This window comes from Polypterus senegalus, chromosome 4 (genome assembly GCF_016835505.1).
Source record: "Polypterus senegalus isolate Bchr_013 chromosome 4, ASM1683550v1, whole genome shotgun sequence".
NCBI lineage: Eukaryota > Metazoa > Chordata > Cladistia > Polypteriformes > Polypteridae > Polypterus > Polypterus senegalus.
In genome coordinates, this window is record NC_053157.1 from 236,195,112 (window position 1) to 236,214,701 (window position 19,590).

General features: G+C 42.4%; 1 protein-coding gene across 1 annotated transcript in view; it reads right to left on the reverse strand.

Moving 5' to 3' along the window:
- Window positions 1-5,661: 5,661 nt before the first annotated feature.
- The window catches only part of LOC120528218 (zinc finger protein 665-like), a 71,026-nt gene continuing 57,097 nt past the window's right edge, over window positions 5,662-19,590 (reverse strand). Inside the window, exon 4 of the mRNA XM_039752319.1 lies at window positions 5,662-7,605. Within this exon, the coding sequence (XP_039608253.1) occupies window positions 6,865-7,605 (741 nt within the window). The 3' untranslated portion in view covers window positions 5,662-6,864. The remainder of the gene's footprint in view (window positions 7,606-19,590) is intronic.

The window sequence follows — 19,590 nt, forward strand, 5'->3', positions numbered from 1 at the left end:
GCATAGATAGAAAGAATTTGGTAGAGTAGGCAGGATAGGTAGATAGATATAATTTGGTATAGTAGGCAGGATCGCATAGATAGATAGAATTTGGTAGAGTAGGTAGGATCATATGGATAGAAAGATTTGGCAGAGTAGGCAGGATCGCATAGATAGATAGACAGATAGATAAAATTTAGTAGAGTAGGCAGGATCGCATAGATAGATAGATAAATAGATAGATATAGACCCTTTTCCCTTACCTGGCTGGGAGGCCAGAATAATGGATAATCAGAAAGGGAGATGTTACACAGTGGGTGCATAGTGGATGGACAAGCTGGGTGAAGAAACAAGGCAGCACAGAAGTTTTGGTCCCTGTTTGTGGTGTGCAAAATTTTCATATTTTTGGCTCTATTTTCATTGTATTTTGCACAAGCCAAACAAGAAGAACTTAAATATAGGACACTTGCATGGGCAGTTTAATATCAAAGCATTCTGTGTTTCTAAATTGTACCAGCATCAGTCACAGTAACATCTGTTTGAACAGAGCTGGAATTCAGGAGACGCCACAAGCTGTATTGCTGATTTTGGCAACTTTGAGTGCTAAGATCACAAGCCTCCCGGGACATTCATGTTTGACATTGTTAACTTTTTGTAAGCTTTTTTCTAAAGACTGTAGGGTGGTCCAGATCTAATTATACAATTTTCATTATGCTATAACTTATTAAGTTTTTTACAGAGAAAATCACCCAAAAAATCCCTGTGCATCGAGAAGTGTGTGAACTGACGACATGAAGAATCATCTTTGCGCTGAACTGGAATCTCACTGCAGACGATCTGGACCACCCAGTATATATATCCAGACTGTGCTAGTCACATTTTCTTTTATGCTTATCACTACTGGTATTATTGGTAATACTTTATTGCTTTTTACATTCTATACATTGTCTGCATATCAAGAGTGATTGAGATAAGGTTTTTTTTTTTTATTACGAGCATCTGGAGCAGTACCATATGATCCAATCTGCGAAGTTTATCGAGCCAAGGACAAAGAGTTCTGTCCAATAATGAACAGTGCATTAAAGTTAGACATTCAATGGTTGATAAATGGTCTCTAGCCAGGGATGTGGAGCCTTTGTATGTTTGAAAATATTCTTGGAGACGAAAGATAATATTTAGGTCTGAGATATATCTAAGACATCGCACACTGTTTGTGCCTATGATAAGTAAGTCTCTTGGAATACAAGGGGAAAGTGGACTGTGCTTTTGTTATTCATACGGTACTTGTGTGGGAATAACATGCATGTGGATACATCTTTCATACGGGACTTTTGTGGTTAGGGTCTGTGTGTATGTGTCACTCAATCTACTGTATGTGTGTGTTAATCTTATAGTGTGACAGTAGACCAACATGATAAACTCTACGAGTACCCTCATTCCTGAAGAAAACAAGTAAAGGGTAAGTAAAGGGAAATATCACAATGACACATTCACCTAGGGTTACTCTGTTGGGTCCTGTGGGGGCTGACAGGAGGAGCGATCAGAATACGAATACCCTGTTCCAGGGTGGTTCTATCTGACCCAGAAGTGCTTCCCAGAGATGGTAACTTGGGCACCAGATGTACTCCCTGTTTACTTTTAAAAGATAACCCTCAACTTTACCTTGGGTGTCAGTGTCAGAAGGAAGAGACAAAGCTCACTGGAGAGGAGTGGAAGAAAAAGAGAAAGAAGAATATGCTGTGTAAATGTGTTCTGTTTAATATAAAGGACTGACTGGAACCCAGGACTAGTTGCTGTGTAGTTCTGCCATGTGCTTGGGGCTCAGTTACATCCTCCTAGTGGCCACTATCTATATATCCGGGCAGCACAGTGGCACAGTGGGTAGCGGTGCTGCCTTCCATTAAAGAGCCCTGGGTTCGCTTCCCGGGTCCTCCCTGCATGGAGTCTGCATGTTCTCCTCGTGTCTGAGTGGGTTTCCTCCCACAGTCCAAGGACATGCAGGTTAGGTGCATTTGCGATCCTAAATTGACCCTTGTGTGAATGTGTGTGTGTTTGTGTGTGAATGTGTGTGTGTTTGTGTGTGAATGTGTGTGTGTTTGTGCACACCCTGCCCTGGGGTTGGCACCCTGCCCAGGTTTGTTTCCTGCCTTGCACCCTGTGCTGGCTGGGATTGGCTCCAGCAGACCCCTGGGACCCCATAGTTAGGATATAGTGGGTTGGATAATGGATGGATATCTATCTATATTATCTGATATCATCTACTGTTAAATTCTGCTGCATACTTCTAAAATTTTTATTTGTATACTGTATTGAGGATTTGTTCTGTGTATTGTATTGTATTGTATTGACCCCCTTTATTTTGACACCCACTGCACACCCAACCTTCCTGGAAAGGGGTCTCTCTCTGAACTGCCTTTCCTAAGGTTTCTTCCATTTTTTCCCCTTCAAGGGTTTTCCTTGTCTTTTTAGAGAGTCAAGGCTGGGGGGCTGTCAAGAGGCAGGGCCTGTTAAAGCCCACTGCAGCACTTCTTGAGTGATTTGGGGCAATACAAAAATAAATTATATTGTATTGTATCTATCTAATCCTGCCTACTATACTAACATTAAATTCTGTCCGTCTGTGCAATCCTGCCTACTATACCAAATTCTATCTTTCTATTATTATATAATGCCTTTCACATCTATCTATCTATCTATCTATCTTTATATAGCACCTTTCACATCAATCTATCCATCATTATATAGTGCATTTCACATCCATCTATCTATGCAATCCTGCCTACTATACCAAATTCTATCTATTATTATATAGTGCATTTCACATCTATTTATTATATAGTTAATTTCACATCTATCTATCTATCTATCTATCTATCTTTATACAGCACCTTTCACATCTATCTATCCATCATTATATAGTGCATTTCACATCCATCTATAGAATCCTGCCTACTATACCAAATTCTATCTAGCTATTTTCTATTATTATATAGTGCCTTTCACATCTATCTATTATAAAGCTCATTTCACATCTATCTGTCTTTATACAGCACCGTTCACATCTATCTATCATTATATAGTGCATTTCACATCCATCTATCGATGCAATCCTGCCTACTATACCAAATTCTATCTATTATTATATAGTGCATTTCACATCTATTTATCATATAGTGCCTTTCACATCTATCTATGCAATCCTACCTACTATAACAAATTCTATTATTATATAGTTCATTTCACATCTATTTATCATATAGTGCCTTTCACATCTATCTATCTATTATGATATAGGGCCTTTCACATCTAGCTATCATTATATAGTGCATTTCACATCTATCTATGCAATCCTGCCTACTATACCAAATTCTATCTATTATTACATAGTGCCTTTCACATCTATCTATTATATGGTTCATTTCACATCCATCTATTATATAGTTCATTTCACATCTATCTATGCAATCCTGCCTACTATACCAAATTCTATCTATCTATTATTATATAGTGCCTTTCACAGCTCATTTGTATTCAAACAAACAGCACACACGTTCATAAGTTTTGTGTTTTTTTTTTCGTTCTTTATTTCACCTTATACAATTTCTTGTATTAGGAATTTGTTAGTTTTCGCATACCCCTTGGGGTCAGCCATTGTACATCGCCCCTGGAGCAATTACAGGTTTAGGATCTTGCTCAAGGGCCCAGCAGTGATGGGGATTTGAACCGGCAACCTTCGGGATACCAGAGCAGATCCTTAGCCTCAGAGCCACCACTCCGCCCCACACAATTACAGCAATTACTTAATCAATTCAAATGGCACCACATATTTTTACACAGGGTCTTTAACACACAATATTCTCAGACTCACTTAATCTTCTTCTAATTCACTTCAGTCACAGAAATCCCACTCACGCACTGCATAATATTCTCATGGTCACTTAAACTATCCAACACTATTAAGCCCACTCAGTATTTATTTATATTTTTCCTTCAGGTATTCTATATCTGAAGTCTTTACATGAGCCATGTTTCTCATTGTGTTGTTTTCATTCTCTCTATAAATTAAGACACCACTGTCTATTTACTGAGAATTAAATCATCACATGAAAAGAAATGGATAGAAACAAACTCCCCAGAAGAACCAGCTAACTCCTCTAAAAGCTCAGCCAAAAGCAACTGGAGACTTGCTGACATGTTTAACTTTAAACAAACTTTCTTACCGCACTGATCAGGACAAACACACACCCGACTGACTTGGATGACCCAACTATTGGTCGTCGCGGTGAATGCGTTACTTGTCACCTTTTAGTTAATTTTATTATGTCTCCTGTATTATTGGAGGATTTATTATAACAGCAATACTGTGGAATATAAAAATGATTCAAAATAACACTGCCCCATTCTTTGAAAATGTAAATGCAAAGCAGAAAGAGAACTTACATTTTGGAAAGAATCTTTACAAATGGTGAGGAAAAAGTACGAATTCAAGTAAATGCAGACTGCAGCAGTCCCAATCAGAATGAGATCCAAGTCCTTGAGATGACAGTGGACTGCAGCAGCTCCAAGATAAAAGATGAAGGCGAAGTACAGCATCTCAGAGGAAAGTAGAAAAAAGCATTCCAATGTTTTCCTTTCTAAAACAATGGACTTTTCACAATTGCCCTGCCACTGAAACCCGAGCCTAACTGGGTCTTTAGCATGGTCAGGTTACTCGGCACGACTCATCTTGTACGATCACATATAGTATATTACCTCTCTTAACGTTTCAAAGCCCCACTTTCTATTATAATAGACTACAGCAGTGAAGTCCTCAAAACAATAAACGATTCTTAAAAAACACACTCACCAAGAGTTCTCGACTTATTCAGTCATCTGACTTGACCTCCATCATCACGCCCGTCCACCAATTAACAAACTCCCGTCCAAAAAGATGATATGAGGCAGGCAGGTTTATTATTCTGTGGCAAACCAGCCTCGGAGCGAGATCACCTAACTCACATCTGATTCAGGTAAGAGGACTGTGGTGAGACGAGGGAACCAAACAGTTGTGAACATACTCAATAAATAAAGAAGAGTCCTGAGCCACCATAAAAAATGAAACTCCAACATGGTGGGGTCCCATGTGCTGCTTTTAATGCAACATGACAGACTGAAGAAATCTGACAGAGCAGAGTCTTTTCATTTAGGGTTATTTACATAACAAGTTTCAATATGTTTTAATTTACACCAATCAGCATACAGATAAATGGTATATTCCAGAAACACCCCTTATGCCATTAGACATTATGTAAAACCTCAAATTAGTTAAACATATTAAAAGTCATAAGTAAATATCTGGTTAAAAGAAGCAAGACTTTTTATATGTAAACTATTACCAGAGAGCAAAATATAAAGCCAGATGTGACAGATGATCTCATTTTCTAATTGAAATGTGTTGGTACAAAGAAGGGCGGCACGGTGGCGCTGCTGCCTCGCAGTAAGGAGACCTGTGGTTCGCTTCCCGGGTCCTCCCTGCGTGGAGTTTGCATGTTCTCCCCGTGTCTGGGTGGGTTTCCTCCCACAATCCAAAAGACAAGCAGGTTAGGTGCATTGGTGATTCTAAATTGGCCCTAGTGTGTCCATGGTGTGTGCGTGGGCTGGCGCCTTGCCCAGGGTTTGTTTCCTGCCTTGGGCCCTGTGTTGCCTGGGATTGGCTCCAGCAGACCCCCCGTGACCCTGTAATTAGGATATATCGGGTTGGATAATGGATGGATGGTAAGTCAGGGTGTTCCAAAGTCAATATACAGGCAGTTTCAAGCTTTTCTCCCCCCTCATCCAGTCTTATGCAGCAAAGTCCACGCCGTGAAGATACTCATCAGAACCTGAGTGGTTAGGTGAGTGACATTTGGAGTCTTTCTCCTTCTTCCCCTCTAACGTTCACTTTAAGGTGGTCTTTATCTCCAGTTTTAATTTGTGTGTGATTTGAACAGTTCTACTGTCAGAAAATTGTTTGCTAGTTTTAGAACAACAATGAGGTTTCTCTCCAAATGTGTGTTTCTTTGGGATACTTGAAGAATTCCGTAACTGATGAATGTAGAAGAAGACGGCTTCTCTCCACTATGAACTTGTGCCACTGTTAGAGTATCGCTTGCCACATTCAAAAATGCAGTATGGCTACTCTCCATTGGGATTTCTTGTATACCTCTGAAGACTTATTAATTGTGGTAATCGTTTCCCACATTCAAAACAGCAATTGGGTTTCCCTCGGGGATTAATTTCTCAACAATGGTTTTGCTTCCTTACATTCCAGGACTCACTCTTGTGGCGATTTTTGCATGGCTTTTGCTATTATTCTCTTAGATTTGCTGCCAGGGCTCTGCGTAGTACTTGTACTGTGAATCCTTCTGTGGCATCTGTAGATGGCTTACTATTGAGAATCCTTTCCCACATTCAGAATAACAATACAGCTTCTCTTCAGTGTGAATAATCATGTTAGGCAAGCTGTATTAATGGAACTGTTTGCCACATTCAGAACAGAAATATGGTCATCTCCAGTTTAATTTCTGTTCACCGATATCAGAGAATACTTTGCCACTTTCAGAACAGCCCTAAGGTTTCTCTCCAGTGTGTATTCCTCTAAAGATGGCATAGGACTGGGAATCATTTGGCACATTAAGAACAGCAAAATTGTTTCTCTTGGGGAATAATTTCTCAATGATGATTTAGTTTCCTTACATTCAGTAAAAAAGTGAACCCCATTCTCGAGTCCTGAAGCGTGGCTGTTTTTCCTCGAGTGATTGCTGCACTGCTGACATTTTTATTCTCTTAAGTTGGTTGCCAGGACTCTGCGCAGTACTTGCCTTGTCCCTAATATTGCATATGGAATTATGGTCATTAATAGGGCATCTAGACAAGCCTAGAATTTCTTTTCTTTTTTTTTCTTAATTTGATCTTCCCAGTATGAATTTGCGCGTGACGGTAAAGAGCACTATTGTCAATGAATCGTTTGCCACATTCTGAACAGCAGTATGGCTTCTCTCCGGTGTGGATTCTTGTGTGCCTATGAAGACTGCTTATTTGTGAGAATCCTTTCCCACATTCAGAGCAGCAATAAGGTTTCTCCCCAGTGTGGATCCTTCTGTGGGTCTGAAGATGGATTACTTGCGAGAAAGCTTTTCCACATTCAGAACAACAATAAGGTTTCTCGTCAGTGTGAATTCTCATGTGTCTGTTAAGGCCGCTGCAGTAATGGAACTGTTTGCCACATTCAGAACAACTGTAAAGTTTCTCTCTAATGTGAATTCTTTTGTGTTCAGAAAGACTGTTATAGTTGGAGTACAGTATGCCACACTCAGAACAGGAATACGGCTTCTCTCCGTTATGAATTTCTGTATGCGTCTCAAGGGCGCTGCTGTCACTGAATACTTTGCCACATTCCAAACAGCCATAAGATTTCTCTCCAGTGTAGTGGATCTTTGCGTGCCTCTGAAGATGGCTCAGTACTGAGAACCGCTTCCCACATTCAGAACAGCAATATGGCTTCTCTCCAGTGTGGATCCTTCTGTGGGTCTGAAGATGGCTTACTTGCGAGAATCCTTTCCCACAGTCCGAGCAACAATAAGGTTTCTCTTTAGTGTGAATTCTCATGTGTTTATTAAGCAAGCTGCTGTAAGGGAACCATTTGCCACACTCAGAACAGGCATAGGGCTTCTGGCTCGTATGAATCAATGTGTGATCTCTGCCGTCCGGAGTGTTTTTGAACATTTTTCTGCATTTTCTGTTCTCTTCATTCGTATTATATTTCTGTTTCTGATCAGTGCTACTAGCTTCTCTCTGTACTAGTTTGACACCATTTAGAGAACTACACTTCAAAGAGGCCGAGGTCACATTTTCTGATCGTCTTGTTGATTTCTTCATCTTCGCCGCCTTGTCCTGAAGAGATGTCTCGGCAAATAAAGCTGGGGAGACGCTGCAGTTCTCCGGGAAATCTGTAAAAACAAATCAGCTTAGTTAAATGTTTTCAACAGAGAAATGACAAAAAGAGTCGGGCAGCACACTGGTTGGTGTTGTCACCTCATGCTGAGGTTCCACTCCTGGCATCTGTTCAACTTTATCCATCTTCCCCCTCATACGTCAAAAGTGCGTCCTGCGTGTCAATCAACATCTCTACAATTGCCAGGTGTGACTAAATGTGGATGTGTGCGCCAGTGTGCTCTGCAATTTATTCTCAGGTGGATGGCTGCCGTATTTACAAGCTGCCGACAACTCCAAAGTTAAGGAAATGGATGGGCAGGATCTGAGAAAAGTGGAGCTGGTGAAGTGAGGCTTCATGCCCGACTCAAGCTCAAGCTCCCTCATGTCCCGTAGTCACTATTGTCCCTTCACTTCTCTTACTAAGCCACGTTTTCTTGCTGTTCCTGTCATTTCTATGCTATTCGAATCTTTAACAGGACCGAGATGTATCGACCTCCAGAGCCAGAGGGCCATACGTCACCGCAGGTCCAGGCCAGCAGTTTCAGGGCGGAACTGACATCACCACATGTCTAAACCAGCAGTTTGGTAATAAACGTTTATACACTATATTGTGAAAAGTACTGGGACCTCCCGTCCGAATCATTGAATTCCGGTGTTTCAATCCCTTCCATGGCCACAGGGGTATCACATCAAGCCCCTCGGCATGCAGACTGCTGGCTTCTACCAACATTTGTGACAGAACGGGCCGCTCTCAGGAGTTCAGTGAATTTAAGTTGGTACCGTGAGAGGATGCCACCTGTGCAGCAAGTCCATTTGTGAAATGTCCTCCCTACTAAATATTCAACTGTCAGTGGAAGCAATTGGGAACAACAGCAACTCAGCCGTGAAGTGGAAGGACACAGAGACGGGACAGCGCATGCGGAGGTGGGCAGAAGTCACCAACTTTCTGCAGAGTCTCCACGGCCAAGCAGCTGCAGCCAAGCCTGACATCACCAAGTGCAATGCAAAGCGTCAGATGGCAGAGGAGTAAAGCCCACCAGACGACACTGGACTCGAGAGCAGGGCAGACGTGGAGTGACGAATCACGCAATCTGAGGGACGAGTCTGGACTGGAGAACGAGACTCGCCTGACCACATTGTGCCAAGTGGAAAATTTGGTGGGGGATTATGGTGTGGGCACCCTTAGCTTCTGTGAAAGGAACTCTGAATGCTTCAGCATACAAAGCCACTTTGGACAATTTCAGTTTGGGGAAGGCAACACTTGGACAGAGGCAGTGGTGCTGCTCTGTGCAAGAGAGGACAGAGCCGACTATATTTCCTTAGAAGGTTGGCGTCCTTCAACATCTGCACTAAGATACTGCAGATGTTCTATCAGATGGTTGTGGCGAGCGTCCTCTTCTACGCGGTGGTGTGCTGGGGAGGCAGCATAAAGAAAAGCCACAAAGTGGTAGGCCACAGAGCGAGGACAGCGCATGCTGAGGTGAGTATAAGTCGCCAATTTTCTGCAGAGTCGATAGCTACAGACCTCCAAAAGCTCAAGAACAATGCAGCATTGAGAGCTTCATGGAATGACTGGGTCTCCACGGCCGAGCCTGACATCACCAAGTGCAATGCAAAGCTTCGGATTGCAGAGGAGTAAAGCCCACCAGACGGCACTGGACTCGAGAGCAGGGCAGACGTGGAGTGACGATTCACGCAATCCGATGGGCGAGTCTGGACTGGAGAACGGGACTCGCCTGACCGCATTGTGCCAAGGGGAAAGTTTTTGGATTATGGTGTGGGCACCCTTAGTATCAATGAAAGGAACTCTTAATGCTTCAGCCTACAAAGCCATTTTGAACAATTTCAGTTTGGGGATGGCAACACGACTGGGCACACACACACCAGTGGGCAAAGCAATGGCTGTAAAGAAATGGAGGAGCGGGTTTGGTGTGGAGGAACACAGAGGCCCCTGACCTCAACCTGACAAAACACCTCTGGGAGACGGCGAGCGAGCCAACGTCAGTGCCTGAGCTCACAAAGGCTCTCCTGGTCACCAACTCCCATCAACACACTTGTGGGAAGAAGAGCTGCCAAGGGTGGGCCGACTCCTTATTAAAGTCTATGGGATGGCATTAAAGTTCATGTGAGTGGAAAGGCAGGCAGGCAGGTGTCCCAATACTTTTGACAACAGAGTTGTATCCAGACATTGTAATAAAATGAATACCTGTCTCTTACCAGGTCCTAATTTTTTTTTTTTAAAATGGGGGCAAATGACGCACAGCAGATTCCACCGTGTCTTTACTTATTTAACAAAAAATGAAGCCAGAATGGAGAATCGAGTGGTGTTAAACTAAGCACACCCTATGATTCAGTAGCCGGTAGAAGCACCTCTAGCAGCAGCACCGACTTGAAGTCCTCGTCTTCTGCCGGACTTTACCAGTCTCTCTCTCTCTCAATTTCCACCCGCTCTTCTTTGCCCCGTTACTTCGGTCCGTTGCAGTTTGCGGCCATTCGTGTCTGCACAGCTCTCTCCACCACAGTGGCGGTCTGGACTTTGACTTGACGTCTCGCTTCTTTTCTTTTTCAGCCTTTCTGTTGTAGAGTTGCTGGTGTACTTGGGATTATTGCATGACTCCGCTTTAGCTGTCGGACCGATGGCCTCACATTTGACTCTCGAATACTTTGGCATACAGGAGGAGTTGACGGCCGACTCCGTGATTACAAGGTGCTCAGGTGCCTGCACCACGAGTCCAAATCCTCAGCTCTCCCTCCACCGCCGGGCCTGACACTTGGCATGAAGGATTTGTGCCGATACAACTCTGTTACCAAACGTATTGGGACGCCTGCCTTTCCACACGCATGAACTTTAATGCCATTCCCTTCTTAAATAAGTAATGACACGGTGGATTTGGACTCGTTTTGCAGGCACAGCAGCCGAGCACCTTGTAGTCACGGAGTCGACCGTCAACTCCTTTATAAAATAGAAAGAATACGAGCAGCAAAACGGACTCCTCCGGGATCATACCCGTGAAGTTTCGATTACCAGTCAACAGTTGATACCGTTGCACCACCGAAGCTGTCGTAGTAAATGTGTGTCAATGTCGCACCCTAATTCGGGTTATTTTTCTGCGGTTATATTTTTGAATAAAAGCGCACTTGTTCTGTTATATTTGTAGCTTTTGTGAAAGTGTTTCTTTGATATTTGCACTTCAGGCTTCACACATTATAAACTTCATGTCTACATTTAGTCAATTATTACTAAACATGAAAAACATTTCTGTTTTAACGATGTGTTTACCGTTCATAGGTGGTTGTAGACACGGAACACACATGAAATGCAAGTGTTCCAAATAACGATATAATATTTATAAAAGATGTCATTTTGCTTGACCTCTCACTCTATACAACTCCAAGCAACTGACACGCAGATAAACAGACTTGAGCTGAGAAAACTGTGCACCGGTAGGGGGGATGTGATAGCAGGCTGCTTGCTGTTTATCAACACATTTAAAGGACAAAAGACGCTGATGGAGAGGTGCGAAGCAATTTAAGGTGGGACGGATCTACAAGTTTTTTCGTAGGCTCTGGTAATTCTAGTGTTAATTAGTGAGCCTTTTTTTGTTGCCGATTCACTTGGTTTGCCTCCGTTTTAATTGAAGTAACTCAGACCCCCTTTAGTTCAGCGGTGTCGGACTCTGGTCCTGGTGGGCCGCAGTGGCTGCAGGTTTTCATCGTCACCATCTCCTTAATTAGCGAGTCGTTTTGTGCTGCTCATTAACTCATTTTATTTGACGTGATTCAGACCTCCTTAGTTGTTTCTCTATTCTTTAATGAGCAGCCAAACAATAATGAGGAGCCCCTAAAGTCCTTCTGTCACCACACTCCTTGGTCACTTACCCCATGTCTCTGTGTGAAGAAAAACGTCCTCATGTTTTAACCCTTAAAATATTTCCAACTGTATCCCCATGAAGGGACAGTACCAAGAACAAGGAGAGGGGAGGTATAGGTGATACTAAAAAGAAGGATAAATGGAAAGTCCACAGGACCGGATGGAACACCAGCAGAAGAGTGGCGGGGGTTTAGGAGGATACAGGGAGTAGATACGTGGTGGGATCGAATTTATAAGATCCATGAACAGGAGAGAATGGAAGAGGAGTGGAGGAACAGTGGGGTTGTACAGATTTATAAGGAGAAGGAAGATAATCAGGATTGTAGGCACTATAAGAGCAGGGGTGTCCAACTCTGGTCCTGGTGGGCCGCAATGGCTGCAGGTTTTCATTCTCACCATCTCCTTAATTAACCGAGCCGTTTTGTGCTGCTCATTAACTCGTTTTAATTGACGTGATTCAGACCCCCTGTGTTGTTTCTCTATTCCTTAATGAGCAGCCAAACAATAATGAGGTGCCCCTAAAGTCCTACTGTCACCACACTCCTTGGTCACTTACCCCATGTCTCTGTGGGTTCTCTGTGTGAAGAAAAACGTCCTCACGTTTTAACCCTTAAAATATTTCCAACTGTGTCCCCGTGAAGGGATAGTACCAAGAACAAGGAGAGGGGAAGTAAAGGAGACAATAATGAGAAGCCGCCATACGACCAGCTCACCTGAAAATAAAGAAAGGTGAAGGTCTTGGTCACGTTGGGCTGCTGAGGTCACCAAAACATCTTGACGGTGGTCTTAGAAAACCAAAAAACACAGAAACTCAACAGTCTGCTGTGGCAGAACGAGAGCAGCAACAAGTTATGATATTCAATAACGGCTTTAATTAACAGTGAGAATCGGCTTCTCATTACGAAACTGGTTGGAGTGAAAGTGGCTGGAGTTTGACGTTCCAGTTTAGCGGGTCAATCTGTCAGCTCGTTTCACATCTCATTTCTGTTTGGCTGTCATTTAATGAAGAAACAAATCGATTCAGAGGACAATTTAGGGCTATTAAAATGAAGGGAAAAGGAGTTAATTAGCAGTGAAAACTTCTGGCTGATCAGGAAAGGGTGCAGTCCAGGACCGGAGTTGGACACCCCTGTTATAAATGTTACCTTCTTTGACATTTAACCACATTACTTACCTGTTCCACCATCCCTGGATGACCTCTGCTCTTCCTCTCTCCCATTTCCTTGTGCGATTTCCTCTTCCAACTCCGATTTCACGTCCATAGCATTCTGCTCGGTGGCCACTTGTCCCGTATTGGTGACCCAGGGCTGTAAACTGGGGTGGGATTCGTCACCGATGCCTTCCTTGGCAAAATCCACACTTTCATGGTTTAGAAGTCCAAGACTAGCCGAGAAATCTTCAAACTGCTCAACTTTAACTTCAACCGTCTCCCCCTTGCAATCCTCCTCTTTAAAGGATGAAACTCTTCCCTCACAAGTCTCCAGCTTGACAGGCACACCCTCTGGTGCCCCCCACTCACAGTCCTCTTGCTTAATGTGTGCCAGTTTTTCATCCACGACGTCCTCTTCGTTTGAAGCCATGTTCTGCGTGGGAAACTCTTCCCTTTCCACAAGTGTCTGCTTCCTCGCTTCCCTTTTCACATTTAGGAGCCAGGCCTGGGGGGGTGGGGGGATGCGGGGGGCAATCGGACACCTCACTGCACAGCCATGTGACCTGAGAAGCAGGGCTCCCTTTAAAAATAAAAGTGACAGAATTACGTAATGAGGTCGTCAGAGAGTCTCCGTGAAAAACTCACTTTCATTTCAACAGAAAATACTACGATCAAAAAGAAGGCATGCCAATGGGATCGCCGTTATCAGGACTCCTAGCGGAACTGGTAACGCAGTGATTTGAAAACGTGGCTCTATCTCAGTTCACACCCAAAATGTGGATTCGCTACGTAGACGACACATTTGTCATGTTAAAAAACGACCAGCTGAACGATTTCTACACAACACATTAACACAATATTCCCTGCAATGCAATTCACAATGGAAAAAGAAATGAACCAACACATCAACTTTGTGGACATCTCCATTGAAAGAAGTAACGACACCACCCTGATCACAAGGGTCTACTGTAAGGAATGCTATGCAGACAAGATATTACACTTCGCCAGCAACCACCCCGTATCTCATAAACGGAGCTGTGTTAAAACTCTATTCAGAAGAATTGTAATACGAAGGAGACAAAAACGAACGAAAGACGCTTTTCCATCTTTTCACTTCAAGCGGATACTCAAAGACATTCATTAAACAATACCTACACAGGAGACGCCAGAGAACTCAGCATACAATCGACTCGAACCAGACCCCAAATCTCACCTGGCACTTCCTTATCACCACGGAGTGTCAGAAGGTGCAGCGCGCATCCTGTCCAAATCGGGCATCAGAACAGCACACAAGCCTTCGAACAACCTGTGGCAAAAAACAAGAAATGGGCAGCAGAGACACGAAACGCAGTTTAGAGCATTCAGTGCAGTTCATGCCCAGCGGTATACGCAAGACAAACGTCAAAAAGAATCGCAACACGTATACAGGAGCATCGCAATGACATCAGAAGAAGGGACTCCCGATCACTGATCTATACGCACGCTAAATCAACAGGACACACATTTAACTGGGACAACGCACAAGGAAGATTTAAAGTGCCAGAGAGCTGGCCGAATCTTGGCTATCAAATGAGGACGCCATCAACAGACACTTGGACATAAACCCAGCATATGCAAACTTAAGAAGAACTTATTCATAATAAACAAGACTTTACAACCAACACCCTCCTAACCCCAACACTGACCAAACCCCCGACGCCCAGCCTTCACCACCCTGCTACTTTTGCTATATATTGCCTTTGATTCTTGTAACTCTAATCATTACCCTCTGATGAAGGCCCCTGGCAGGGGCTGAAAGTTCAGGAATAAAAACTACTTTATGATGCGTGAATAATTGTATCTCCCTTTGTGGATCTCCAGCTGCAAATATATACAGCGAGGTCCATAAATATTTGGACGGAGACAACTCTTTTCTCATTTTGGTTCTCTACATTACCACAATGAATTTGAAATGAAACAACTCCAGTTGAAGTGCAGACTTTCAGCTTTAATTCAGTAGGTTGAACAAAACGATTAAACAAAAATTTGAGGCAACTAAAGTAATTTTTGAACATTTCAGGGGCTCAGAAGTAATTGGACAAATTCCAAGTTTCATTTCAAATTCATTGTGGTGATGTAGAGAACCAAAATTAGAAAAAAGTGGTCTCTGTCCAAATATTTATGGACCTCACTGTATGTGTGTGTGCCTGTATATATATATATATATATATATATATATATATATATATATATATATATATATATATATATATATATATATATATATATATATATATATATACACACACACACACACACATAAATATATATATATATACACACACACACACACACACACACACATATATATATATAACTTCTCAGTTGTGCTTGTGCTATCTCGTGCGATCTATCTCGTGAATATCGTATTCATCATAGGCATGACAAACGCCAGCGGCAGCGTGTCTATGAACTTCATTTAAACTTAAGCTTTACACCCTGCTTTCCTATTCGTTTGCATAAGCACAGTCCTTCACTAGCAATTTTCACTCCATTACAGCAATTTTAACTCTGTTACAAAGTGATCAAAAGTCTCGTTTATACCCTGCGTCTTCTCAGTAAACTTGTATCTCGTGAATATCGTATTCGTCTTAGGCATGACAAATGCCAGTGGCAGCCTGTCTATGAACTTCATTTAAACTTACGGTTTACACCGTGTGCTTTGTTTCCGCAGTAGCTGCACTTATGAATATGCTTGTATGCGTCACTCGCTTCATATTCTTTTGCTGCCTTCTCAATGGCGTAATACGTTTTTTGTTCAGCGCTCTTTGGAGCTCCTGCTTGTTGTCTGCGTACTGCGTTCACAGTCAGTTCACGTGAGCCGCTCAGAGTACATCGAAGGTTCTCAGCTGTGCTTGTGCTCTCTCGTGCGATGTCCACGGCTTCATTTAATGTTCGCTCAGACCCGGCACTTAAAAGATTCTCTCGCACTTTCGCTGAGTTTGTGCCAAACACTATTCTATCCCTGACCATCTCATCTTCGTTTGCATAAGCACAGTCCTTCACCAGCAATTTTAACTCTGTTACAAAGTGAACAAAAGTCTCGTTTATACCCTGCATCCTCTCAGTAAACTTGTATCTCGTGAATATCGTATTCATCATAGGCATGACAAACGCCAGCGGCAGCGTGTCTATGAACTTCATTTAAACTTAAGCTTTACACCCTGCTGTCCTATTCGTTTGCATAAGCACAGTCCTTCACCAGCAATTTTCACTCCATTACAAAGTGAACAAAAGTCTCGTTTATACCCAGCGTCTTCTCATTAAACTTGTATCTCGTGAATATCGCATTTGTCGTAGGCATGTCAAACGCCAGCGGCAGCCTATGAACGTAATTTAAACTTGAGCTTTACACCTTGCTTTCCTATTGATATGTCTACAAAAGGCTTGTTCAGCGTCAGAGGGTTGTTACATCACACACTGCATGCATGGGTTTACATTTCCCAGTCCTGCAAAGTCAGTTCACGTGAGCTGCTTGGAGTACATGCATCGAAGATTCTCAGCTGTGCTTGTGCTATGTCGTGAGATGTTCACGGCTTTATTTAATGTTAACTAAGACCCGGCACTTAAAAGTTTCTCTCGCACTTTCTCGGAGTTTTTGCCTGACCATCTCATCTTCATTTGCAGAAGCACAGTCCTTCACCCGTGAATATTTCGCAGCAGCGTGTCTATTGGATAGCTGCTGACAGACGGCCTTATATGGGCAGGCACTCAATTACGTGGGAAGTGTGATGATGCGGATTTAACCCCTCACACGGCGACTGAGCTGCAGGCTATGACCATATATATGTACGTAAGTAGGATTCAGTTATGACCATTAGGCGTAGAATTTCCAAATGAAACCTGCTTAACTTTTGTAAGTAAGCTGTAAGGAATGAGCCTGCGAAATGTCAGCCTTCTACCTACACGGGAAGTTGGAGAATTAGTGATGAGTCAGTCAGTGAGGGCTTTGCCTTATATTAGTATGTGTATATACAATATATATATACAATATATATACATACACACACACACACACACACACGGACAAAATTGTTGGTACCCTTCAGTCAATGAAAGAAAAACTCAAAATGGTCACAGAAATAACTTTAATCTGACAAAAGTAATAATAAATAAAAATTCTATGAAATTTAACCAATGAAAGTCAGACATTGATTTTCAACCATGCTTCAACAGAATTATTTAAAAAATAAACTCATGAAACAGGCCTGGACAAAATGATGGTACCCTAACTTAATATTTTGTTGCACAACCTTTTGAGGCAATCACTGCAATCAAACGATTCCTGTAACTGTCAATGAGACTTCTGCACTTCTCAGCAGGTATTTTGGCCCACTCCTCATGAGCAAACTGCTCCAGTTGTCTCAGGTTTGAAGGGTGCCTTTTCCAGACGGCATGTTTCAGCTCTTTCCAAAGATGCTCAATAGGATTGAGGTCAGGGCTCATAGAAGGCCACTTTAGAATAGTCCAATGTTTTCCTCTTAGCCATTCTTGGGTGTTTTTAGCTGTGTGTTTTGGGTCATTGTCCTGTTGCAAGACCCATGACCTGCGACTGAGACCAAGCTTTCTGACACTGGCCAGCACATTTCTCTCTAGAATCCCTTGATAGTCTTGAGATTTCATTGTACCCTGCACAGATTCAAGACACCCTGTGCCAGATGCAGCAAAGCAGCCCCAGAACATAACAGAGCCTCCTCCATGTTTCACAGAAGGGACAGTGTTCTTTTCTTGATATGCTTCATTTTTCCGTCTGTGAACATAGAGCTGATGTGCCTTGGCAAAAAGTTCAATTTTTGTCTCATCTGTCCATAGGACATTCTCCCAGAATCTTTGTGGCTTGTCCACATGTAGTTTGGCAAATTCCAGTCTGGCTTTTTATGATTTGTTTTCAACAATGGTGTCCTCCTTGGTCGTCTCCCATGAAGTCCACTTTGGCTCAAACAACGATGGATGGTGCGATCTGACACTGATGTTCCTTGAGCTTGAAGTTCACCTTGGATCTCTTTAGAAGTTTTTCTGGGCTCTTTTGTTACCATTCGTATTATCCGTCTCTTTGATTTGTCATCAATTTTCCTCCTGCGCCACGTCCAGGAGGTTGGCTACAGTCCCATGGATCTTAAATTTCTGAATAATATGTGCAACTGTAGTCACAGGAACATCAAGCTGCTTCGAGATGGTCTTATAGCCTTTACCTTTGACATGCTTGTCTATAATTTTCTTTCTAATCTCCTGAGACAACTCTTTCCTTCGCTTCCTCTGGTCCATGTTGAGTGTGGTACACACCATGTCACCAAACAACACAGTGACTACCTGGAGCCCTATATATAGGTCCACTGACTGATTACAAGATTGTAGACACCTGTGATGCTAATTAGTGGACACACCTTGGATTAACATGTCCCTTTGGTCACATTATTTTCAGGCTTTTCTAGGGGTACCATCATTTTTGTCCAGGTCTGTTTCATGAGTTTATTTTTTTAAATAATTCTGTTGAAGCATGGTTGAAAAGCAATGTCTGACTTTTATTAGTTAAATTTCATAGAATTTTTATTTATTATTACTTTTGTCAGATTAAAGTTATTTCTGTGACCATTTTGAGTTTTTCTTTCATTGACTGAAGGGTACCAACAATTTTGTCAACGTGTGTGTGTGTGTATGTATGTGTATATATATATACAGTAATCCTTCGCTATATTGCGCTTCGACTTTCGCGGCTTCACTCTATCGCGGATTTTATATGTAAGCATAACTAAATATATAACGCTGATTTTTCGCTGCTTCGCGGGTTCTGTGGACAATGTGTCTTTTTACTTCCTGTACATGCTTCCTCAGTTGGTTTGCCCAGTTGATTTCATACAAGGGACGCTATTGGCAGATGGCGGAGAAGCTAACCAAATAGAGCACGCAGCAAAGTTCCTGTGTGCTGAATGCAGTGTTAACCAGGAAGTCTCGTTACGCTCATTCAGCATCAACGTGTTTCGCTGTGTAAAGAGTTAACCTTTGTGCATAGTCAAGGCCTTCATTATGGCTTCAAAACGATCTGCTCCTGCTTCAATGAGGCTACGATTCTTATTTAAAAAGTAGGAAAGGAATATAAGATCTACGGCCGCAGTGTCCTTTTAACCAGGGTGCAAAACAAGTTGTAAGTGGATGTAATAAGGCAGTAGTCTGGATGGAATCTGCTTTAGGGATTTGGATTGAAGAAGAACAACGGCGGTGCTACACAGTCGCCTGAAGTGGCTCCTTTAAGGGCTGTAACGCTCTCCTTTGTTGTGCAGTAAAACTAAACTCATTGTTATCGGACAAGTCATCGTGTCATTGTTGGTGAGTAACCGTAATTAATTTTCTACTTACAGTACTAAGTACATGTACGCGACGCTTAGTGTCACTGTACACACATTTACTATATACTATTTTTCTTGCTTGTAATGTATTTATTGCTGGTGGCATGTCTATTGTAATGGCTGTAACATATGATATCGGAGACACTCGATTTCTTTAAAATAATATTTAGGTTTTACTGTATATACATACATAATTTCAATGAATCTTACCTAATATCTAAGAGAATACAAAGGGTTTATGCTGTATAACTCTG